This window comes from Bison bison, unplaced genomic scaffold (assembly GCF_000754665.1).
Source record: "Bison bison bison isolate TAMUID 2011002044 unplaced genomic scaffold, Bison_UMD1.0 scf7180017864295, whole genome shotgun sequence".
In the NCBI taxonomy this organism is placed as follows: Eukaryota; Metazoa; Chordata; class Mammalia; order Artiodactyla; family Bovidae; genus Bison; species Bison bison.
In genome coordinates, this window is record NW_011494867.1 from 885,936 (window position 1) to 909,572 (window position 23,637).

Sequence of the window (23,637 nt, forward strand, 5' to 3'; positions counted from 1 at the left end):
AAACGTTATAATTTCCAGGTCCTTATCACCCTTGTTAATAATACGTGTCTGGGATTCCCCCGAGGTTTCCTGCAATCCCTTCTCCCCTGGAGAGGGCCACGTGGAGGTGGGATCAAGGGTCAGATGAGAGGCGGGGAGGGTCTGCGGACGGCTGGCAGGAGCAGGGACAGGCAGTGCAGCCGGGGCCCAGGGTGTGTGCGAGAGGCCGGGGGCCAGGCGGGCTCGGGCAGAGGACACGGCGAGGGCCCGTGCGTACCATGTACTGAAGGCGGTTCCGGTACTGCAGCTTGTCCCGCAGGAATCCAGTGATGGCGCACTCGTCGCTCCGGGTCAAGGGCCACGGCTCCAAGCCCTCATTTCCCAAGGCCATGCCGAGGAGGATCCCAAGATCTGCGGGCCGCACCCAGCAAGAACACGTGAGCACCTGCTGCTTCACACCGCTCCTGAGGGTGTGCCGTGAGCACGCGCCTCCCTTCACGCAGCTGTGTGCCATGACCACGTGCCTCCCTTCAGGCAGCTGTGTGCAGAGCGAGCCCGCGCCTCCCTTCACGCAGCTGTGTGCCATGAGCACGTGCCTCCCTTCAGGCAGCTGTGTGCAGAGCGAGCCCGCGCCTCCCTTCAGGCAGCTGTGTGCAGAGCGAGCCCGCGCCTCCCTTCAGGCAGCTGTGTGCAGAGCGAGCCCGCGCCTCCCTTCACGCAGCTGTGTGCAGAGCGAGCTAGCGCCTCCCTTTACGAGGGGACATGTCCTCACAGGCCAGGGTGGGGGCGCTGGGCCCCCAGGAGGCCGTCCTAGCACTGGGAAGCCTTTCCCTGGGGCCGGGGCTCCAGGGCAACTCAGACAAGCACATGCCGTCCAGCGCAGCCAGTCCCACCTCAGCCTGGCAGAGCCCCCAGATCTACGCCCTGGGGTTGGTCTCCAGCCTCCTGCCTACTCCTGCTCTGGGGGCAGGCACCCTCCTTTCCAGGGCAACCTCTGCCCCTTGTCTGGAGCCAAGGAGTTTTCAAAGCCTTTTGCTGCATTTTCCACGTAGAGACTCTGGAACTGTGGGTTCTAGTCAGAACTCTCCCAGTGACTCCAGGGCGACCCGCGCCATTGTCTTCCCTGCTCTGTCTGACTCTGACATGCCTCTCAGGTGTTGGTACCGGCAGGTGTGTAGCGGCCCTTCCCGTGTGGTCCTTCTAGGATGCTGACTGAGCCTCACTCAGGCTGTTTCTCTTTCCATACAAACAATCCGAACATTACCCGCCTTCACCACTGTGGGTCACTGTGACTTTAAAAACTGTGATTTCTGCATAACTGAATAGACTTAGAAAATATATCTGAGAGAATTTGCAACAAATAAGAACAAGAGTTCAATGGATCAGAGCAGAAAGAACAAAATATGGATATGCAAGGGACATATCTGAAAATGAACCTCATTAATAAATTCACACTAAAACAATCAGATCCATGTTTCACCTACCAAATAGAAAATGAGTTTTTTTTGTTGTTGTTGCTGTTGCTTTATTTTAATAGGACAAAATTATTAAAGTGCTGGTGAAGTAGTGAGGCAAATGCTCTCATCTTGTAAAGCACTTTGGCAGTTCTTGTTATTAATGGACTTTAAAATGTTCACATTTCAACCCACTAAACTTTAAAACTGTCCATACACTTTGACCCATTAAACTCATCTCTAGGAATAAATGTGAAGGAAAACAAAAGAGAGACACATAGACTTCCACTGCAGTATTATTTTATAATAGAGAACATCTATAAGTGCCCTGGATGTTCATTAATAATGAATGCAGTCAATAAAAATCACATTGTTAAAGAATACTTACGATATGCTTTCATGACAAGAAAAATACTTTTGATATGCTTAAGTGAAGTGAAGTGAAGTCGCTCAGTCGTGTCTGACTCTTTGTGACCCCATGGACTATAGCCCACCAGGCTCCTCTGCCCATGGGATTCTCCAGGCAAGAACACTGGAGTGGGTTGCCATTTCCTTCTCCAGTGCATGAAAGTGAAAAGTGAAAGCGAAGTCACTCAGTCGTGTCCGACTACTTATCGACCCCATGGATTGCAGCCCACCAGGCTCCTCCATCCATGGGATTTTCCAGGCAAGAGTACTGAAGTGGGGTGCCATTGCCTTCTCCGCTTTAACCTCTGAGTGAAGTTTAAAAAGCATGACGTTGAGTATAAAGCATTACTTGAATTCGTTAACTATATATGTGTGTGTGTGCGTACATAGAAAAATGCAACAGAAAGAAATGCACCAAACCTCTATGGGATATTGTTATGTTCTTTATATGTTGTAGGGTCTATTCTACAATTACTATCTATTATTGTTATAGTCAAAAGCAGTGATTTTTCCTTTTCTTTCTTTCTTTCCCCCCAAATTAGCCAGGCAGGCTGAGTCACCTCTTGGTTGTAAGCAGGAATTACTGACTGGACTTTCCCCACTCACCTCCCTGGCACTTGGGAACCCTTCTGTTCCTACACACTCCTGGGCCTGAGCTGCGGGCCTCACTGTCCGCCCCAGCCCCCTGCCCCCCGCAACCCCCACCTGCGCCTGCTCAATGCTGTGTCCCTGCCAGTCCAGGAACTCAGGTCTGCTCAAGCCTATGCCCCTTATGGGCTGCAGCCCACCAGCTCTTCCCGTCGTAGAAGTCTGACCTCACGCTTTCCACAGACTTGCAAATTTGTAATCCATCTGGCACTTTCTGTCTCTCTCTCCCTTTCCATGTTCTTGAACCAATATTTAGACCAAGGAACAGACAAACCAGTGTTTCCGCTTGCTCCCTACCTTGTCTCTACATCATTTGCCCCCTCAGCTGGGTGCTCCTGCCTGTCAAGATCACTCCTGCCTTGAGGTTTTGGCCCACACATTGCCCCTGCCCTGGGCGTCCTCTCCCACTGTAAGCCCAAGACTCCTTCCCTCCCCAGGGTCTCCCCCGCCTGAACCAGCCTCTGTCTCTAGCACCATCTGTCCAATTCACTCACTGTCTTGAGCAGACAAGGCAGCTCCCAGTGTGTGGATGCTCAGTGCTCTGAACCCCAGCAAGGTCATGTTACTCAGCACTTTAGGGAACTGGGAGCAGGCATCTGGGTCTCCTGCCGCTGCTGCTGCTGCTAAGTCGCTTCAGTCGTGTCTGACTCTGTGTGACCCCACAGACGGCAGCCCAGTAGGCTCCCCCGTCCCTGGGATTTTCCAGGCAAGAACACTGAAGTGGGTTGCCATTTCCTTCTCCAATGCATGAAAGTGAAAAGTGAAAGTGAAGTCGCTCAGTCGTGTCCGACTCTTGGCGACCCCATGGACTGCAGCCTACCAGGCTCCTCCGTCCATGGGATTTTCCAGGCAAGAGTACTGGAGTGGGGTGCCATTGCCTTCTCCGGCAGAAGCTGGTAAAGGCCCAGAGTGCCAGGCCCCACCCACAGTATCTGATTCAGCAGGTAGGCGGTGGGGTGGGGGGGCAGAGAATCGACATTTCTAACAGATTCCGAAGTCAAGCTGATGCTGCTGGTCTGGCGACTGTGCTTGACAGAAAGTGACAGGACACAGATTGGTATCCTCGGGGCCACACTCTGGTTCACAGAGATGCCACATAAAAATCCAAATTTCTGTCTTTTCTTTCACAATCAGTGTGTCTGTCCACACTGAATTTTCTTTCCAATGTGGCTGGCACCCTCTGGCTGCCCACTCCACCCCCAAGTGGCACACCCCTGCCCTCATCCGAGTCCCAGTCTGGAGCCTTCAGGGCCTGGCAATGAGGCATGCAGCAGGGACTTGCGGAGCCCCCATGCTTCCCAGACTGGCAGCTGTGGGGGCCCCCCGGAAACCCTGCCCAGATGACTTGTCTTCTTCCAGACTTGACTTCCTTCAACCCTGCAGCCCAACTACCATTTCCAATGTTAAGCTCCTTTCCTGCTGCCTCAGCTCTGAAAAACAGGGCAGCACACAGGTGAGCAGGCAGGGACAGCAGAGCCGCAGCCTCACTGCCTATCTGCCTTCCAAGAGCAGGGTCTCTGCAACTGTTGTTAAGAATCTCCAGGTGAACTCATCCTGAATTTAGGGTAGGCCCTAACGCCCATGACTGTGTCCTTTTAGGACGAGGAAAGGACACAGAGACGTGTAGGGCAAGACCCTTCGAGTGGCCTCACAGAGCAGGACAGCCTGGGGCAATGCAGGCGCAAGTCAAGGAACACCAGGAGCCGCCAGAGGCTGCAAGAGGCAGCAAGGACCCTCCACCAGAGCCTTCGGAAGGAGCAGAGCTCTGACAGCTTGATTTCAGACCTCTGACCTCCCAAACTGTGACAGAGTGCATTTCTGCTGTTTAGCCAAGTTTGCGGCAATTCTTTGGGGCAGCTGCTACTTCTCCAGCACCCAGTCCCTCCTGAGCTCCTGATCCGCAGCCCCCCACCACAGCCGGGCCGCCACCCCTGCGCTCCGCCTCATGCACCGTGCCCATCTGCCAGGACTCTTCATTTTCACCTCCATCTTCAGAAGGGACCTTCATCACCTCCTGCCCGGAAGGCTGGAATAGAGACTCTCCCCAAAGCAGAGGGACTCCCAATCCCAGCCCCCACCCCAGACCACGCATCCTCCAGGGCTCCCTGCTATCTCATCAGTCAGTTGCCCTTCACCCTGGCTTCCACGGCCTCAGCCACCCGAGCCCAAACTGATGTCCAGCCTGGCCTCTCACTCCCCCTGCTGAGGTTTGCTCACACTGTTCCCCCTCCCTGGAAGGAGCACTGTCCTCACCTCCCCAGAACTATGGATGCAGGCCCACCCACCTCTGAGACCATTCCAAGTGGCACCTCGCTCTGCTGTTTCTCCTGTTCCCCCTGCCCCTCAAGACTTGGAAAATTCCAGAACACCAAGTCTGGGCCCTCCCACCCATTCTGAACATCCTGACCCGTTGCAGTGCCCTCTGCAAGGGCCGGGGAGGACCCAGCTCCTCAGCGCATCCCTCGGAGGATCAGACCCCAGACCTCATGTAAACAGCACAGGGTTCCCAGCACCTAACTCCATGCCAGGTATTAGAGACGCATGAGATAGCCCAGGTCCTTGTCACCATGGCAGTGCCTCTCCAGTGGGCACGTGGGTGGCACCAGAAAAAATATGTTGAATTTGAGTCAATTAAATTGAATCCTGGAGTCTGAAGGGAGCTTGGTCTGGCCTCCCACCAGCAGGCTCGAGAGGCTTCTAGATTCTTTTTCTTTTCTGTCCTCATTTCAACTATTTTTTTTTTTCCCAACAACACTGTTCTCTTCCTGCCTTTTGATGTAGCTCTTTACGGAGGGAGAGACAGAGGGAACAGCCTGCACTCCTCTCATGTGTCTCGGGGCCCAAACAATTTCATAAGCCCCCACCCAGGACTGGCCACCCCGAGGGAAGCCAGAGATCTCTCCACCGTACTTCCCAGCACCAGTGAGCCTGGGCAGGTGAGACCCTGCCTCCCACCCCCAGTGCCTGCCCTGTCCCCATGACCCACTGACTGTGCCCACTCACTCCAAGGCTCACAGCCACCATGCCTGTCTGAGCTGGAGACAGGGCAGACAGCATGGGAGTCCCTGAGGGTGCCTGCCATTAAGCTGGGAAGCATCTCAACTTCTCCCCAGGAAGAATGCCCTGGTTGCTGTGGTTACAGCAGAGCCCGGCTGCGGGCCAAGGCCTCCCCGGGCAGTCCCCACGGACCACCCCCAGCCCCGCTGGGTACTCACAGCGCAGCCAGGCGAGTCCCTGGGGCATGGTGGTGCGCTGGGTCTTGCAGAGCACTGACGCGTGTCCCCAGAGGTGTGTCTGCTCACAGAGGCCAGAGGAGGGCCTGCATGGCCCCGGTCAGCAGAGGGAGCCGGGAGTGAGGAAGGGCTGGCCTCGGGGGAGTGGCCGGGCGGGGCGCAGGTGCCCCGGGCAGGGCTCCCCCTTATCTGCCTGACAGTGCAGGCAGCAGCCAGGGGGCGGCGGCCGTGGGCCCCATGGCAGCAAGACCTGGCCTGAGACGGCTGCCTCGGGGTCTTTCTTCAGAGTGGGAGGACAGAGTCCACTGCAGGCCTCGGAATCTATGGCTGGCTTGTGCTTTCTCTGATTTCTCCGTCTGCAGCTGCTCAGTGTGAAACCTGGCTCTGGAAAGAGAAAGGAGGAGAAAAACCGATTATGTAAGCGTGGTGCTGCCACTCAGCCCCCGGCCACAGGCACACAGAGCCTACCGTGCAGGCAGCAGCCACGGGCGGCTGGGCCCACAGGAAGGCCAGAGGTGCACCGCTCAGACGCAGGACCACAGGGCATCCACAGGGCAGCCTCAGTCCAGGGGCGAGTTCAAAGGATACAGGCAGACAGCCCGGGGCCAAAACCAAAGCAGGACCAAGGAATGAATGGGCTGTGTGGGTTAAACCCAGAGAGCTTCCTGAGGGGAGATCATAGATAAACTAGATGAATGACTTGGACTGCAGGGAGATTTTTTTTTTTTTTAAAGCAGATCATTCACCACTTTACTCACTTTCAGCCTTAGTTCCATTCTCACATTCCAAATCTGCCTCCCCAAGTATGGAGTACCCAGTTAAATCTGAATTTCAGATAAATGACACAAATTTTTTTTTAGTATAATTATGTCATGAATGGGGCTTCCCTGTTAGCTCAACTGGTAAAGAATCCACCTGCAATGCAGGAGACCCTGGTTTGATTACTGGATTGGGAAGATCCCCAGGAGGAGGGCATGGCAACCCACTCCAGTATTCTTGCCTGGAGAAGCCCCATGGACAGAGGGGCCTGGCGGGCTACAGTCCATCAGGTGGCAAAGAGTCAGACACAGCTGAAAGACTAAAGCACAGCACATCACATATGAATACTTTTTTTAGTATAAGTATATCCCAAATATTGCATGGGACATACTTATACTACAAAAATATTCACTGTTTATCTGAAATTCCAAATTAACTGGGAATCCTGTATCTTCATTTGCTAAATTTGGCAACCCTATTATAAAAATGCTGTGACTTTTTCTGAGTGTTCACTATCTGGTAGGCCCACAGCTAAGGCCTTTGTAATCATTAAATCCTCACAACAACCTTTTGGGGCCATAAAACTTCATTTTATCAATGAGGAACTCAAACCCAGAAAGGTTAAGACACTTGTCCAAGACCACACAGCTTGTAAGAAGAGCAACTGGAATTCAACCACAGCCGGCTAATGAGTTCCAGCTGGGCATGGGGCTCGGCGCTTTCATACAGTCACCATCATTTATCCCTCATCCGGCTCTGTGAGGCATGGGTTGTTGTACCCATTTTGCAGATGAGGAAACTGAGGCTCTAAGACGCTGAGTTGGCAAGTGACAGAGCCGGCTCTGAAATTCAGCCTCTGATTCAGTTCTGTTCCATTGTCTTTCTCTCTCCCTCTGGAATGGCCACAGGTGGTTGGCATGAGGGGAGAGTAGGTATGATCTGGGGGTCTTCTCCATTGCGACATCCATGGCTCCTCCACAGAATGATGGATGGGCTGACTCTCACCCGTGGAGCTTCCCAGCAGACAGGCAGGGCCTCACGAGAGAACATAGGCATCTGTTCACCCCTTGTGTGAGAACGCCCCTGAACTTCCTCCTCCTGCGACCCACACTGGTAACCTTCCTGCTGCTACAGCATTACCACAAACACTGACCTGGCTGAAAATTTTTGTGGTCATTGTGTTTGCTTTATTTAGGTTTACTGAGGTAATAACTACCCATAGCAAAATTCACCTTTTCCTAGCATACAATTCTATGGATTTTGACAAATGCACACAGCCACATAGCCACAACAATAATCAAGATGTAAAACACCTCCATCCACCCAGAACGTTCCCTCCTGCCAGCCTGCAGTCAACCAGTCCTCCCGCCCTGGCCCCAGGGTGGGAATGAACCACCCCTGCTCATTCAACCAGCAGTTTTGTTTACAGAACACCTTGTAAATACAATCGTAGAGTGCAGTCTTCTGTCCTTTCCCTTAGCAGACTGCCTTCTGGGGTTTAGCCAGGATGCTGCCTGTGTTGGTCATTTGTTCCCTTTCCTTGCTGAGTAGTACTCCACTGTGTAGACTCTATTCACCAGTTGAAAGGCCGCTGGCTTGTTTCCAGTTTTTGACGTGGACAGGTTTTGGTGTGGATGGAACTTCCATTTCTGCAGGCCCGCGCTGTAACCTGGCGGTCCCGCAGCCCTTCAGATACCTCAGCCCTGCGCCCTGTACACCGGGACCTGGACAGCGCTTCCTGCTCCTGTCCTGCTCCCACCACCGGAACATCCACGGATCTGGACCTCCTACACACACACCAGAATCTGCCTCTGCACGCCATCCACGCCCCAAAACTCTCCCGGCCAGCTCCTCACTAAGATATCTCTCAGAAAGGCTTCTTCCATGCACCCTGGACCACCAGACTGGTACAGAGAAGCTGAGAAAGTGAGAGAAGGGGTCATGGTCATCTTCAGGCCACACCACAGAGCCCTGACCCTGGGTGCCACCCACGGGAATGGGAGAGATGTGTGGAAGCCAAGGAAGGCGCAAAGCGGGGGCTGCCTGATGACACAGAAGCTGGACCCTTCTCTGGGAGGGGGAGGGCAGCACAGAGGAAATGATCTAAGAGAGTAGCCTTGCTGAACCCTGGGAAGGCTCAGGGGTGTCTGTCTGTCCGTCTGCCTCTCTCTGGTGAGGAAGAGGGCAGGGAGGAGTTGAGAATCGCCTCTGCCTCCCCAGCCCCACTCTGCTGCTGCTGCTGCTAAGTCGCTTCAGTCATGTCCGACTCTGTGCGATCCCACAGACGGCAGCCCATCAGGCTCCCCCGTCCCTGGGATTCTCCAGGCAAGAACACTGGAGTGGGTTGCCATTTCCTTCTCCAATGCATGAAAGTGAAAAGTGAAAGTAAAGTCACTCAGTCGTGTCTGACTCATAGCGACCCCATGGACTGCAGCCTACCAGGCTCCTCCATCCATGGGATTTTCCAGGCAAGAGTAGGGCTTAGAACAGTCCTGTGGAACCTGGTGCAGAGAGAACTTGGACAAGAAAGCAAAAGCTGGAGTATTATTTTACACAGTTCAATAACAAATAACATTTTCAAGTTGGAGAAGGAAATGGCAACCCACTCCAGTGTTCTTGCCTGGAAATTCCCAGGGACGGAAGAGCCTGATGGGCTGCCGTCTATGGGGTCGCACAGAGTCGGACACGACTGAAGTGACTTAGCAGTAGCAGCATTTTCAAAGTCACAGTAGCAAGTCAAAAGTGAATGCTAATTGAACAGAACCATGACTTATGGATCGTGGAAGGACAAAAGGCCAGGGGAGGGTGCGTGTGTGTGGGGAGGGGAGGGAGGCAGTGACAGGTAGCCACACGCTCATTGGGGGGAAGTCAACAGACAGTGCCTCAGACAGAGGAGAAGATGAGCAGGTGAGAGTGAAAGGCGCTCAGCCGCGTCCGGCTCTTACAGTCCGTGGAATCCTCCAGGCCAGAACCCTGGAGGGGGTAGTCTGTCCTTTCCCCATATGTGTGACTGAATCACTCTGCTGTGTACCCGAGAGTAACACAACATTGTAAATCAACTGTACTTCAATTTAAAAGCAGAACAAGATATGAATGGGGGTGCGTGTGAAGAATTAGGGCCACTTTTGCAACAGGTCTATTACACCAACACAGAGCATCCTTCTTCCCAAAGAGGCCAGGCCTGACCTAAGACCCAGGGCATGGAGCACTGGACCACCTGCCGCACCTCTGTAGGCAGGGCAGGGCCACAAGCGCCTCAGAGACATGCCATGCAACCCCCTCATCTAGATATGAAGAAACAGGGCTGGCGCAGGGAGCCGTCCCAAGACTAATACCCATCCCCACCTCCTCCTGTGAATCAAGCCACTTTGCCCCTTGAGAATGTGGGGAGGGACATCACAGCAACTAGCAGTCCTGAGCAGTGAGTCACACATGCTCAATTTAAGGAGGAAGAAGAAAAACATGACTGAGTTTAGGCCACGGGGGAAAAAAAAAAAAGATAAACAAAAGCAGAAACAGGAATAATTTTCTTCTGTTAGCCCAGGGTTTATATTTCTGAGTAATATTTTATCCACCACCTCTGCTCTACCCGTGGAGTGAGGGTTCTAGAACCAGGGCGCATGAATTACACAGGATCCACTCTTGGCCACATCTGAGTAGTCAGTGCCATCCAGAGATGTGGGCTGAGTCAGACCCTGCCTGGCCCCTTGGCTCCCATTCCCCGTTCAGTAACTACAAGTCCCATCTGCAAGGGAGGCTCTATTTCTACCTGCTTTGGTCTGTGCTGGGCCATGTGACTTGCTCTGATCAGTGGGATGTGCCTGGGCTTCGGGCTTGTCCTCTCTTGCTGCTGGAGGGCCTCACATCATGTAAACAATTACAGGTTAGCTTCCTACAGGAGGCCCCAGGCATCTGAATGAGACCATCCTAAACTAGTCCATTTGGCCCCAGTCAAGTCAGCCCAGAATAGTAGCCACCCCACAGAATCGTGAGAAATAGTCAATGTTTGTTTATTTTCAACCACTAAGCTTGGGGGTAGTTTGTTACACAACAAAAGACAATTGATAAAGTCTGGAAGTGCATCATCTCTGCGAATGTTCTGTAAAAACCCCATCAAGTCGAATCCAAAGCGTCTTCTGGGAGTGGTTCCCGTGGTTCCTCTCCTCTGAATGAACCCAGAAGGCTGTGCTTTCACTGCCCTAGGGCCCAGCTCAGAATCTTCTATTGGAAGATGAATCTCTGGAATTCTGTCCTAATCAATACTTTTGTCCCTGTGCTATATTTGATGTAGTTTTTGAAACAGTATTACAGCATTGTTAAACAAACCAAACAAGGTAGAATAGAATAGTATAATGGACCCTCATACAGCCATTGTGAAAGTCGCTCAGTCATGTCTGACTCTTTGAGACTCCATGGACTGTAGCCTGCCAGGCTCCTCTGTCCATGGAATTCTCCAGGCCAGAATACTGGAGTGGGTAGCCTTTCGCTTCTCCAGGGGATCTTCCCAACCCAGGAATCAAACTCAGGCCTCCCGCATTGCAGGAGGCTTCTTTACCAACTGAGCCACCAGGGAAGCCCCATATAGCCATTATTCAGCTTCTAAAATTATCAATACTCTGTCATTCCCATTTCACCCATCCTCTAAATTTTGCCCTAGAGTATTTTAAAACAAATCCTTGACATGCCATTTTACCAGTATGTTAAGATTAAAAAAAACTACTATTATTGCACATTTCCAAACCAGTAATCTCTTATACTGGGCTTCCCAGGTGATGCTCCTGATAAAGAACCTGGCTGCCAGTGCTGGAGACATGAGAGACACAGGTCTGATCCCTGAGTCAGGAAGATCCCCTGGAGGAGGGCATGCAACCAACTCCAAATATTCTTGCCTGCAGAATCCCATGGACAGAGGAGCCTGATGGGCTACAGTCCATCAGGTGACAAAGAGTCAGACACAACTGAAGCTACTTATCATGCACGCACAGTCGCTTACCATCTAACACAGAATCCATGTTCAAGTAAATGCACATGTATAAACCCCACAGTTAATTTACTACAAAGGTGCAAAGAACATACAATAAAGGATAGTCTCTTCAATAAATGGAGCTGAGGGGACTTCCCTGGTGATCCAGTGGTCAGGAATCTCCTGCAGTGCAGGAGACTCGGGTTTGATCCCTGGTTGGGGAACTAAGCTCCCACATGCGGCAACTAAGCCTGAGTGCCACAATGAAAGATCCCACGTGCCCGCAACTAAGACCCAACGCAGCCAAATAAATAAATTTTTTTAAAAGAAATAAATAAATAGATCTGGGAAAACTGGACAGCCACATGCAAAAAAAAAAAAAAAAGAGAGAGAGAGAGAAACTACACTACTATTTCACACCATTCACAAAAGTCAGCCCAAAATGGATTAAAGATTTGAATGTAAGATCTGAAACCATAAAACTCCTAGAAGAAACCATAGGTAGTATATATATATATATATATATATATTTTAATCTATTTATTTATTTGGCTGCATCGGATCTCAGTTGTGGCACATGGGATCTCACTGCAGCAGGCTGGATCTTTTGTTACAGCGGGCTCAGTGGTCACAGTGAGCAGACTTAGCTGCCCCATGGCAGGTGGGATCTTCGTTCCCTGACCAGGGTTGGACCTGAGTCTCCTACACTGGAACTCAGATTCTTAACCACTGTACCACCAGGTAAGTCCTGTCAGTATACTCTTTGAAAACAGTCTTAACAATATCTTCTAGATATGTCTCCCCAGGCAAGGGAAATAAAAGCAAAAAATAAACAAATGGCACTGTGCCAAACTAAAAAGCTTCCACACAGCAAATGAAACCACCAACAAAATAAAAAGACAACTTGCCGAATGGGAGAAGATGTTTGTAAATTGCATATCCACTAAGGGGTTAATATTTATTACAAAGAATGCATATGACTGAACAACAGTTAAACAACCTGATTAAAAACTAGGCAGAGGATGGGACCTCCCTGGCTGCTCAGTCATGAGGGCTCTGCACTTCCATTACATGGGCAGTGGGGTTGCTCCCTAGTAGGGGGACAAAAACTCTGCATGCTGCCCAGTGCAGCCAGAATTAAAAAAAAAAACAATTGGGCAGAGGAGCTGAATAGACATTTTTTCAAGGAAGACGTACAGATGGCCAACAGACACATGAAAAGATATCAAAACCACAGTAAGATACCATCTCACACCTGTCAGAACTGCTATCATCAAGTAGGCAAGAAATAACAAGCCTTGGGGAGGTTGTGGAAAAAAACCCTCATATACTGTTAATGGAATTGTAAACTAGTACAGCCAGTATGGGAAACAGTAGAGAGGTTTCTCAAAATATTAAGAACAGAACTACCACATGACCTAACTATTTCACTTCTGGGTATTTATCCAAAGAATATGAAAACATGACTTTGAAAAGATACATACACCCCTATGTCCATCACACCATTATTTTTAAATAGCCAAGATACGGAAATAACCTAAGTGACTATCCATGGATGAATGGATAAAGAAAATGTGGCATATATATATATATAATGGAATACTACTCAGCCATTAAATCTTGGGGAATTCCCTGGTGGTCCAGTCGTTGGGACTCTGTGCTTCCACTGCAGGGGACATGGGTTCAATCTCTGGTCAGGGAACTAACATTCTGCAAGCCTGAAAACACAGCCAAAAAATTTAAAAAATAAAATCTTGCCATCGTGACAACATAAATGCACCTTCAGGGCATCATGCTAAATGAAATAAGTCAGAGAAATACACTATATGATTTTGCTCACGTTGAGTTTAAAAAACAAGTGGAGAAACCAAACCAAACCAAACCAAACATGTAGATACAGAAAACAGAGTCGTGGTTACCAGAGGGGAGAGGGTGAGAAGGGCAAAATGATTGACATATGGTGTAACTGTATGGCTGGCAACTGGTGATGGAGTGAAACTCGATTTTTGGTGGTGAGCAGGCTGTGGTGTATATAGAAGTAGAAATATAACGTTGCACACATGAAACATACACTCATATGTCAATGTTACCTCAATAAAAAGATCAATTTTAAAAAAGAATCCATATTCAGCTTTCCTTAGCTATTTAAAAAATGTCTTTTTAGAAGTTGCTTTATAATACTGAAACATGTATATATTACCATATGTAAAATAGAAAGCCAGCAAGACTTTGCTGTATGACACAGGGAGCTCAAATCCAATGCTCTGTGACCACCTGGAGGGGTGGGATATAGGTACACCTATGCCTGATTCATGTTGATATATGGCAGAAACTAACACAATATTGTAAAGCAATTATCCTACAATTCAAAGTTAAAAACTTTAAAAAGTTGCTTTGTTCATGTGAATGTATGGCAAAACCCACCACAATATTGTAAAGTAATTAGCCTCCAATTAAAATAAATTTTTTTAAAAGTTGCTTTGTTTGAATCAAGAGCCCAGTATTTTGGCCCACTGAGTGATGTGTCTCTATGTCTTTTTCCTTTCTTTTTTTTTAAAAAATATCAAGATATATCTCCTTGCAGTGTGCAAGGAGTCCAACCAGTCACTCCTAAAGGAAATCAGTTCTGAGTATTCATTGGAAGGACTGATGCTGAAGCTGAAGCTCCAATACTTTGACCACCTGATGCGAAGAACTGATTCAGTGGAAAAGACCCTGATGCTGGGAAAGATTGAAGGCAGGAGGAGAAGGGGACGACAGGATGAGATGGTTGGGTGGCATCACGGACTCAATGGACACGAATTTGAGTAAGCTCCTGGAGTTGGTGGATTTGCATATTCTGGACGTTTCATGCAAATAAAATCTTATATGATCCTCTGTGACCGGCTTCCTTCACTTCGCATATTTTCAGGGTTCATTCATCTTGTAAACCGAATGTTTGTGTCCCCCTCCCCCACAAATTCCTATGCTGATGCTCTAACCCCCATTGTGATGGTATTTGGAAATGCATCTTAGTGAGGTAATCAGGGTTGGATGAGATCATGAAGGTGGGGCCCTCATGATAGGATTAGTGCCCTGAAAAGACACCAGAGAGCTTGCTCTCTCTCTCTCTCCATGAACCCATGAAGAGGCAGTCACATGAGCACGCATCCAGAAGGTGGCTGTCTGCAACCCAAGGGGAGAGTCCTCACCAGAAACCAACCATGCTGGTACCCTAGTCTTGGACTTCAATCCCCAGAACTGTGAGAAAATAAATTTCTGTTATTTAAGCCACCCAGTCTATGGTATTTTATTACGGCAGCCTGAGTAGGCTAAGACAGTACTTTAAATCATTTTTTAAAAAATAAGGGTAAAACATTTTATTCTCTTAAATTTTTAATAAATTTAAACAGTAAAACAAAAATTCACATGCAGTCTCCCTGTTTACTCTCTGCCTCCCTCCTCAGACGGTAAAGCATCTGCCTACAATGCAGGAGACCTGGGTTTGATCCCCGGGTCAGGAATATCCCTTGGAGAAGGAAATGGCAATCCACTCCAGTACCCTTGCCTGGGAAATCCCATGGACAGAGGAGCCTATTAGGCTACAGTCCATGGGGCCGCAAAGAGTCAGACCCAACTCTTTGAAAGTGAGCAACTTCACTTCCCCCTCCCCTACCTGCAGTGTTTAGTCTGGCTCCCTTCTGTCACCCTTCTCACACAGGCACAGGGCATCCAACTAAGAAAACAAAACTATGCTAAGTACATGGAGACTGAGTCTGTTTCTGTTTCATAAATAAGTTCATTCATATCATATTTTAGATTCCCCATATATGTGATATCATATGGTATTTGTCTTTCTCTTTCTGATTTCTTCACTTAGTATGATAATCTTTAGGTCCATCCAGTTGCTGAAGATAGTATTATTTCATTTTTATGGCTGAGTAGTATTCCATTATAGATCATTTTATATATAATTCCATTGTATACATATATATATATATATATAACACAAAAGTTCCCAAGCAATCTCCTGTTCACTCTATGTCTTCCTCCCCTACCTGCAGTCTTTAGCCTATATGTGATATATATATCTTCCTCATCCATTCATCTGTCAATGGACATTCAGGTTGCTTTCATGCTTTGGCTATTGTAAACAGTGCTGCTATGAACACTGGGGTGCATGTATCTTTTTGAATTAGAGTTTTCTCTGGGTATGTGCCCAGGAGTGGGATTGCTGGATCATATGATAGTTCTATTTTTAATTTCTTCTTCTTAAAAATTCTATTCATTTATTTATGGCTGTGCTGGGTCTTCATTGCTGCAAGCAGGTTTTCTCTAGTTGTGGCGAGTGGGGGCTACTCTCCAGCCGCACTGCACGGAGGCTTCTCCTGTGGTGGAACGTGGGTTCTAGGCTCATGGGCTCAGTAGTGGTGGCTCACAGACTCCAGCTCAGACTCATAGTTGCGGTGCACGGGGATCTCCCCAGGCCAGGAATAGAACCTGTGTCCCCTGAATCGGCAGGTGGATTCTTAGCCAGTGCACCACCAACGAAGTCCCCATTTCCAGTTTTTTGAGGAATCTCTACACTGTTTTTCTAGCCGGTACACCAATTTACATTCTCACCAACTGTGTAGGAGGGTTCCCTTTATTCTACACTTTTTTCAACATCTGTTATTCATAGACTTTTTAATGATGACCATTCTGACAGGTGTCAAGTGATACCTCATTGCAGTTTTGATCTACGTTTCTCTAATACTTAGTGACGTTAAGCATCTTTACATATGTCTATTGCCCACCTATGTATCTTATTTGGAGAAATGTCTATGTAGGTCTTTTGCCCATTTTTTGATTGGGTTTTTGGTTTGTTTTTTTTTAGCTGTATGAACTATTTGTATGTTTTTGGACATTTGTATGCTTTGAACATTTGTATGTTATGTTTTTATATTTTTGGGTCTATCCCCAGAGTTTCTCTGCACAGTTCATATGCTAGTTTGTAGTTTCCTTCTTTAAATGTTGTATTCCCATCCTTTTTCGTGTGTGCTCTTTGGCATTTCTACAGACAATGCAGGTCTCCTCATGGTCAGGAGCCATCCCAAGAGGCTGTACAAAAAGCCAAACCACCTCAATACAACCTTCATAATAAAGGCAAAGACCTCACCATACAGAGCAGCTGCAAAGGTGGGATCCATTTGCAAAATGTTACTGGTCACATACTGGGCTTCTGGATAACCACTCAGACTGCTAAATATTCTTTGATGATTCTGAAGCAGTGGCAGGCAGGGGCAAATTCTAGGGCACAGTCCATCAGGAAACAAACTTCCAAAAATCCCAATTCTCAAAATCTGTTCCTGCTGTTTTCCCATATTCTGTGACTGCATTAGCAGTCCTGAACTTCTATTTTGCCTGAGCATGTTCATCGTCAAGTTCTAGTGCTCTCCAGAAACTGCAAGGTGCCACCAAGGCATTCCCTAGAGATAGGTGGTATTTGCCCCCTCATAGAAGTCACTGGGTGGAACTGTCATACAACCTCACTCACTGCTGTGCATCTCCAAGAGCTTTCTGGAACCCTTTGATCATCATCTAGATGACTGCCCAACCCCCATAACAGCTAGCCTTTTTAAGGAAACATATCTATGTATAATAGCTATAAGCATTACTGTAATCTTTCTTGACATGGTATGCACCTCCTTGCTCCTTGAAAGACTCTGCTTCCCTCTTAGTTTCTTTGTGGTTGAACAGTTCTGGCTCATTCACTGCTCTTCCCACATCGCACTCAGTAGTGGTCACCATCTTACCACCAGGACCAGTAACTTCATTCCTTTTCGTTGTCATACAATATTCCAAAATGTATTGATAAACCACATCTTCTTTATCCATTCATCAGTTGATGGACATTTTGGTTGTTTTCTTTTTTTTTTTTACTTCTATGAGTTATACTGCTGTGAATACTTGTGTACAAGTTTTTGTGTTGGTGTATGTTTTCAGTTCTCCTGGGTATATTTGTAGGAATGTAGTTGTTGGGTCATATGGCTACTCATGGTTAACTTTTTGAGGAAATGTCAGTCAGCTTTCCAAAACAGCTATACCATTTTATATTCCCACCAGCAACGTATAAGGGTTTTGATTTCTCTGTATCTCACAAACACTTGTTAATATCACTTTCCTGACGATGCCTCCTGAGGCACAAAACTTTTTAAATTTGAGGAAGCCCAATTTACCTTTTTTTTTTTTTTTGGTTGCTTGTGCCTTTGGTGTCATATCTAAGAAACAAGTGTCTATCTAACCCAAGGGCACAAAGATATACATGCTTTATTCTAAGACTTTTATAGTTTTAGCTCTTGCATTTAGGTCTTTGATCCATTTGGAATTGGTTTTCGTATATGGTATGAGGCAAGAGCCCAACTTCACTCTTTTGCATATTGCTATCCAGCAGTCCCAGCCCTCGTTTTTAAAAGATGGTTCTTTCCCCACTGAATAGTCTCAGCACCTTTCGTATATTTCAGTTGACCATAAATACATGGGCAGATATGGATTTATTTCTGGATTCTCAATTCTATTCCATTGATCTATTATATATATATATATTTTTTTTTTTTTGGTCATGCCACGCAGCTTGTGGTATCCTAGTTCTCTGACCTAGGACTGAACCTGACTCCAGCAGTGAAAGAATCAAGTCCTAACCCTTGGAGAGCCAGAGAATCCCCTATATTTATATCTTTATGCCAAAAACCACTCTGTCTTGATTTCTGTAGCTTTATGGTATGTTCTGAACACTTTTAAGACATTTTAATCTATAGTAACTTATTTTTCTCTTTCTGTTTTTATTGAAGAAACTGAGTCACTTGTCCTGTAGACTTCCCACATTCTGGATTTGGATAATTGCACCCCTGTAATGTCATTTAACATATTTATCTCTGTAATTATAATATTTAGATCAGGATGCTTAACTGGGCTCAGGCATCATTTTCATAGGAGGTGTTGCATTATATCAGGAGACACAGAAGGTCTGTTTGTCCCACTTTAAAAAGCGAATGTTATGTTCTTTAACCATGATACATCCATTATAAAGTTTTCCATCAACATTTTACCTCTCATCACATACTCAGGATGACAGCCTTGATCCACTGTTTTCTTAGGTGGTGACTTTCTATCTTCTCTTCTATATATATTACTGTGATTCTTTTATAAAGTAGAACATTCATTCCTCATCTATTTTCTTAAGATTTGGTCTGGGTAGAAAAACCAGGATAAAAGCTTGACTCTTGACCCAGTGGCACCAAGCCATGAGCGACGATCGTCATTATGCAGAGTTCTCTCTGATGCGGGAGCCACTGCTATTGCCACCAGGAGGCTCTTGTCAGGATGATGAAATTGTTCATTGGAAACCTGCCCTGGGAGGCCACAGGGCAGGAGGCCCGCTTACTCGTCGAGCAGTGTTGGAAGGTGCTGGAATGTGAGAGCGTTAAGACCCGTGGCCTTGTGCATGCAGAGGACCAGAGGGCTGAGGGTGCCACACAGTACCAGCACCACTGCTGGCTGCATGTGGGGGAGCATCAGAGTGCGGCCAGCAAGGATAAGAGCAAAGCTTCAGCCAAGTTTGAGGAGTACGGTCCAGTCATCAAATACGATGACATTGTGAAAGATTGTGCCTTTGTACACATGGAGTGGGCAGAGGATGCAGTGGAGGCTGACAGGAGAAACTATGAAGTTTCCAGGCAAAAGAATGCATGTGCAGTTGTCCACCAGCTGCTCTGGACTGCCCCTGGGATGGGAGACTGGAGTGGCTGCTGTCAGTGTGAGAAAGAGGGGCACTGGTCAAAAGAGTGCCCAATAGATTGTACAGGTCGTGTGGCGGACTTACCAAGCAGTTATAATGAACAGTATGGAGCGGTGCACACACCTTACACCATGGGCTACAGGGAATCCATTTATTACAATGATGCTATCCTACAGAGCACTTGACTACTGTAAGCGTTCCCGAGCTCACTTTCAAGAGGCAGTACTGGCAGCAGCAGCATCTGCACACGACTACGCAGAGCAGACCATGTCCCATCTCCCTCAAGTCCAGAACACAGCTGTGACCCGCCGCCTCAGCTCCACTTCTGCTGATCCCGACAGACAACACCTGTTGCCAAACTCAGGCACTGCTGCCGCCACTGCCACCACTTCCTCCTGTGATGGAGGGGACAGGAGCCCCCTGCATCCTGCAGCAGTGCTGTGCACCCCACAGGTGGAGAGGGCTACAGTTATGGGCTAGAGAGTGAGCTGTCTCAGGCTTCAGCATGCAGTTCTCTGTGACATGGCCCAGTATGAACGGGAGCAGAACGCGCACTGAGCTGGGTACTCAGCCTTTGAAAGACTGGAGGTAGGATAACTGCAGACTGCAGATCCTCACGCTGTGGTCCCACATAGGAGAACGCGCTCCACATGGTCCCCCTTGCTGACATGGTTCCACTGCTTCATATCTCAGTAAACAGAGGAGTTTGTGACCAACCATGTTTTCTTTTTTCAAAAAGCTTTTTTCGTTGTTTATTTATTTCGGCTGCCCTGGGTCTTCGTTGCCGTGTGGGTTTTCTCTAGTTGTGGCGGGCAGGGGCTCCGCTTCGTTGTGGTGTGCGGGCTTCTCATTGCAGCGGCTTCTCTTGTGGAGCACGGGCTCTGGAGTGCAGACTTCAATAGTGGCTCGTGGGCTCCAGAGCACAGGCTCAGGAGCTGTGGCTCAGGGGCTTGGCTGCTCCGTGGTGGCATGTGGAATCTTCCCAGACCAGAAGGAACCTGGGTCCCCTGCATTGGCAGGCGGATTCTTAACCACTGGACCACCAGGGAAGTCTCTTTGTTTTCTTTTTAATTCCTCTAAGTTGACTTTTTTCTTTCCTCCTGATACCAGTCTCTGTAGCCTTTCACCCTGACCCTTATCTTCTCAGCCTTTGAACAGCCCTAGGTAGATTTCTCCCATACAGTAGAATCCCTCTGATCTTGCTTTCCTTAGCTGTTGAAGCCTTCTCCCTGTCTACCTGCAACATCTCCTTTCCCTTTAAAGTGACATGTAGAGGCAAGCAACCTTTTACTCTTCTATGTTAGCTCTGGACTCTAACACTGAAGCTTATCCTCTGAAATTGCTAGGACAATTGGGGTTTTGGTTGTTGCTATTGTTCTTTTTATGTGACCTGTGATTGTGGCATAACATTAGCTGAAATTCAGCCTTGTCTTACTCCACTTTTTTAAAAAAATATTTTGACAAATAAATATTTATAACACTTTTAAAAAAGCATGATTCTTTGTCTTTACTTACCAGCTTTCAGAATGAGTTGCCTAACATCTTCCAAAGGCAATTAATGATGATTTTTCAGTTATCACCTTGAGTTCATTAATTTTTAAATTTTTGTATTTCAATCCATTAAAGTCAGGTTCAGTCAGTTCACTTAGTCGTGTCCAATTCTTTGTAACCCCATGGACTGCAGCAGGCCAGGCTTCCCTGTCTATCACCAACTCCCGGAGCTTACTCAAACTCACGTCCATCAAGTCAGTGATGCCATCATTTCAAAGTAAAAACTAAATGATAAAAGTCATATTCAGAAAGTTCTGTCTTTCTCCCCCCTTATTTCTCCCTCCCTGATAAAACAATTTCATTAGTTTTTGGTTTATCCTTACATTGGTTACATTTTTAAAAAACAAGCATATTTTTCATATTTCCTCTCTTTGCCTACAAAGGTGGCATTTTACCCATATTCCTTTGCACCCTGCATTTTTTTAAATTTATGTATTTTTAATTGAAGGATAATTGCCTTTCAATATTGTGTTGGTTTCTGCCATACCTCAACATGAGGCAGCCATAGGTATTCATATGTCCCCTCTCACATCTTGCTTTTTTAAAACTATTTTAAAATAAAATATAGAAGTAACAGAAAAAAATGTATAGTTTAATGAATTATTATAAGATAATCAAATCTTATATCTACCATGAAATCAAGGAATAGAACCTAGTAGGCCACTCCAGAAGGCTCTCCATGAGTCCCATCTCAATTACCAAAAAGTAACCACCATCCTGACTACTACAGAAACATCTGTCAGGTTTCTTTCTGGTTTTATCAACCAAGCGTGCTTCCCTAGACAGTAAAGGTTTTAGCTTTGCCCATTTTTAAAATTCATATATCTTTGAATCCTCTTTTAACCCACAGGATTTCTCCTCCATTCCATTCTTCCCTTTACAATCCATCTGCTAAAGGAGCCAGGATAGAAACTTCCCTGGTGGTGCACTGGGTAAGACACCAAGCTGCTACTGCAGAGGACCTGGGTTCAATTCCTGGTCAGGGAATTCGATCCCACATGCAGCAACGAAGACCCGGCACAGCCAAATAAGTTTTTAAAAATTAAAAAGAACCCAGGATACGTGTCCAAGAGTGCCCCGGTCTAGCTTTCTGGTTGCGCATTCGTGGTGCAATTCAACACGTCCCTCCGTCCTGTGCTTTTGCACATTGCGGACTGGCTCAGACAAAGTTTAAATCCTTTGTCACAACTACAGGTGGTGCCAGGTCCACTCTTCTCTGATGTTGGTAGCCACTGATGCTTAATGTCTAGACTCATTCATCAAGGGTTGCTAAGTGTGATATTCTCACTCACACTGCCATCTGATCAAGCCTTTTCCCATGAGGCAAGCAGAGTCAGTAGCAGCTTGGCAGCTCTGCCAAGATGTCTGAAATGAAATACGATACGTCACAATATGACATATTGTGCTTTCTTCCCACATCTGATCCCTATTAAATCAGAAAGTCTCCAGCCTTGTATGATTTGTTTTCAAATACCAGCTTCTCAGAAAAGGATTGGCTGGCAGCCAGACATGCACGGCCTTTACCCTTGTGATCCAAAGCACCTGAATGATTTTATCAACTGAGACTCACTCCTGGGTCCACAGATCAAATGCTTGAAGCGGGCGGTACACTTCTGATAGGTGCTGCATGTATATGATCCGTGTCAGCACATCTGGGAAGCTTGGGACTACACCAGATCCCTAGGGCATCTCCCAAGCTGGGGTATTGTCTTAGGTGAAGCAAAACATGAAAACCTGCCTGCCGACAGAAGCTGTGAAACAGGAAGATGCATGACTCAGCGTTTCCTTAGAAGCAGGTATCTAGCACAGCACTATTTGGATCACATCTACATATTTGAGGTATGTTTCTCTATATTCATTCAACTTTTTACTTAAATTGATTCATAAAGAAAACTCCACAACACTTAACACTGAGAGAAAAACAGTTCTCACTCGCCAAAATGAGAAGCTAACATCAAGGAAAGTAAAATAACGTAAGTTCAAGTGAGAAAGCATCGCCTGCTGAGCTAGGGAAGTGCTCTCTTTTTTGGAAAGGAAGTATTAGCAAGGATTTCTGTTTGTTTGTTTTTGGCCGTGAGGCTTGTGAGATCTCAGTTTCCCAGCCCCAGGTATTGAAACTGGGCTCTAAGCAGTGAAAGCAGAGTCCTAAGTCCACTGGTCCAGCCCACTAGACCTCCAGGGAGTTCCCTGGCAAGGGCTGTAGAGGTGTTCGAAATACAATAGCACCAGAATGAGTCTTTTTCCCAGAGCAGTCGTTCTCAACCTGGAGGTGACATTTGGCAATGTCTAGAGATAACTCTGGTTGTCACAGGTGGGAGTGGGGGGTGCTATTGGCACCTAGTAATGGGTGGAGGCCAGGCTGCTGTAAACATTCTACCACGCGCAAGGCAGCCGCCCTATGACAAAAAATTTTTCAGCCCCCGTATGTCAATAGTTCTGAGACTGAGAAATCTTGTCCTAGAGAAGAAGAGTTGAAAAAGAACTGAAAAGAAATGTCCTCACTCTGAAATTCAATGTTATTTAATGTAGGATACAAGTACCCTGTTACACCATCCAACATTAACTAATGGCACACAACCCACACTTAGAGAAAGCTATCCAGATGACGCAATGCCTTGGAACCAAAGCACTAGCGCTAGAAGAACACTGCTGTCAGAAGGCGGAGGGAAGTCCGCAGACCCAGCCGCTGGGTCGCGCCGCACTGCGTGCCGCTCTTACGGTCAACATTCACCAAGGACCTAGTACATGCTGGCACTGTGCTGGGAGCTGGCAAGTAGTGATTCCAGTAAGACAGATGCAGGCCAGTAGGGAAGGCAAACAGGTAAACAAATGAGTAGAAAACAGTATCATTGAAGAGTGTGTTCCACTAAAGGGAAGATGAAAAAC

The 23,637-nt window shown here is 47.3% G+C and overlaps 1 protein-coding gene and 2 pseudogenes across 5 annotated transcripts in view; 1 reads left to right on the top strand and 2 right to left on the bottom strand.

Annotated features, from left to right (window-relative positions):
- The window catches only part of IL34 (interleukin 34), a 60,909-nt gene that overhangs the window by 5,125 nt on the left and 32,147 nt on the right, over window positions 1-23,637 (bottom strand). For 3 of the 5 annotated variants that reach the window (XM_010850715.1, XM_010850719.1, XM_010850718.1), the window contains exons 2-3: window positions 5,705-6,106; window positions 257-390 (exon numbers count right to left, since the gene is read on the bottom strand). In XM_010850715.1, coding sequence (XP_010849017.1) covers window positions 257-390; window positions 5,705-5,732 — 162 coding nt within the window. In that variant the 5' untranslated portion in view covers window positions 5,733-6,106. Of the gene's footprint in view, window positions 1-256; window positions 391-5,704; window positions 6,107-6,190; window positions 6,388-23,637 lie in introns of all 5 variants that reach the window. The other 2 variants (XM_010850717.1, XM_010850716.1) reach the window with 1 other exon arrangement.
- LOC104996457 lies at window positions 16,162-17,213 on the bottom strand (annotated as a pseudogene).
- Window positions 18,786-19,758, top strand: LOC104996564 (annotated as a pseudogene).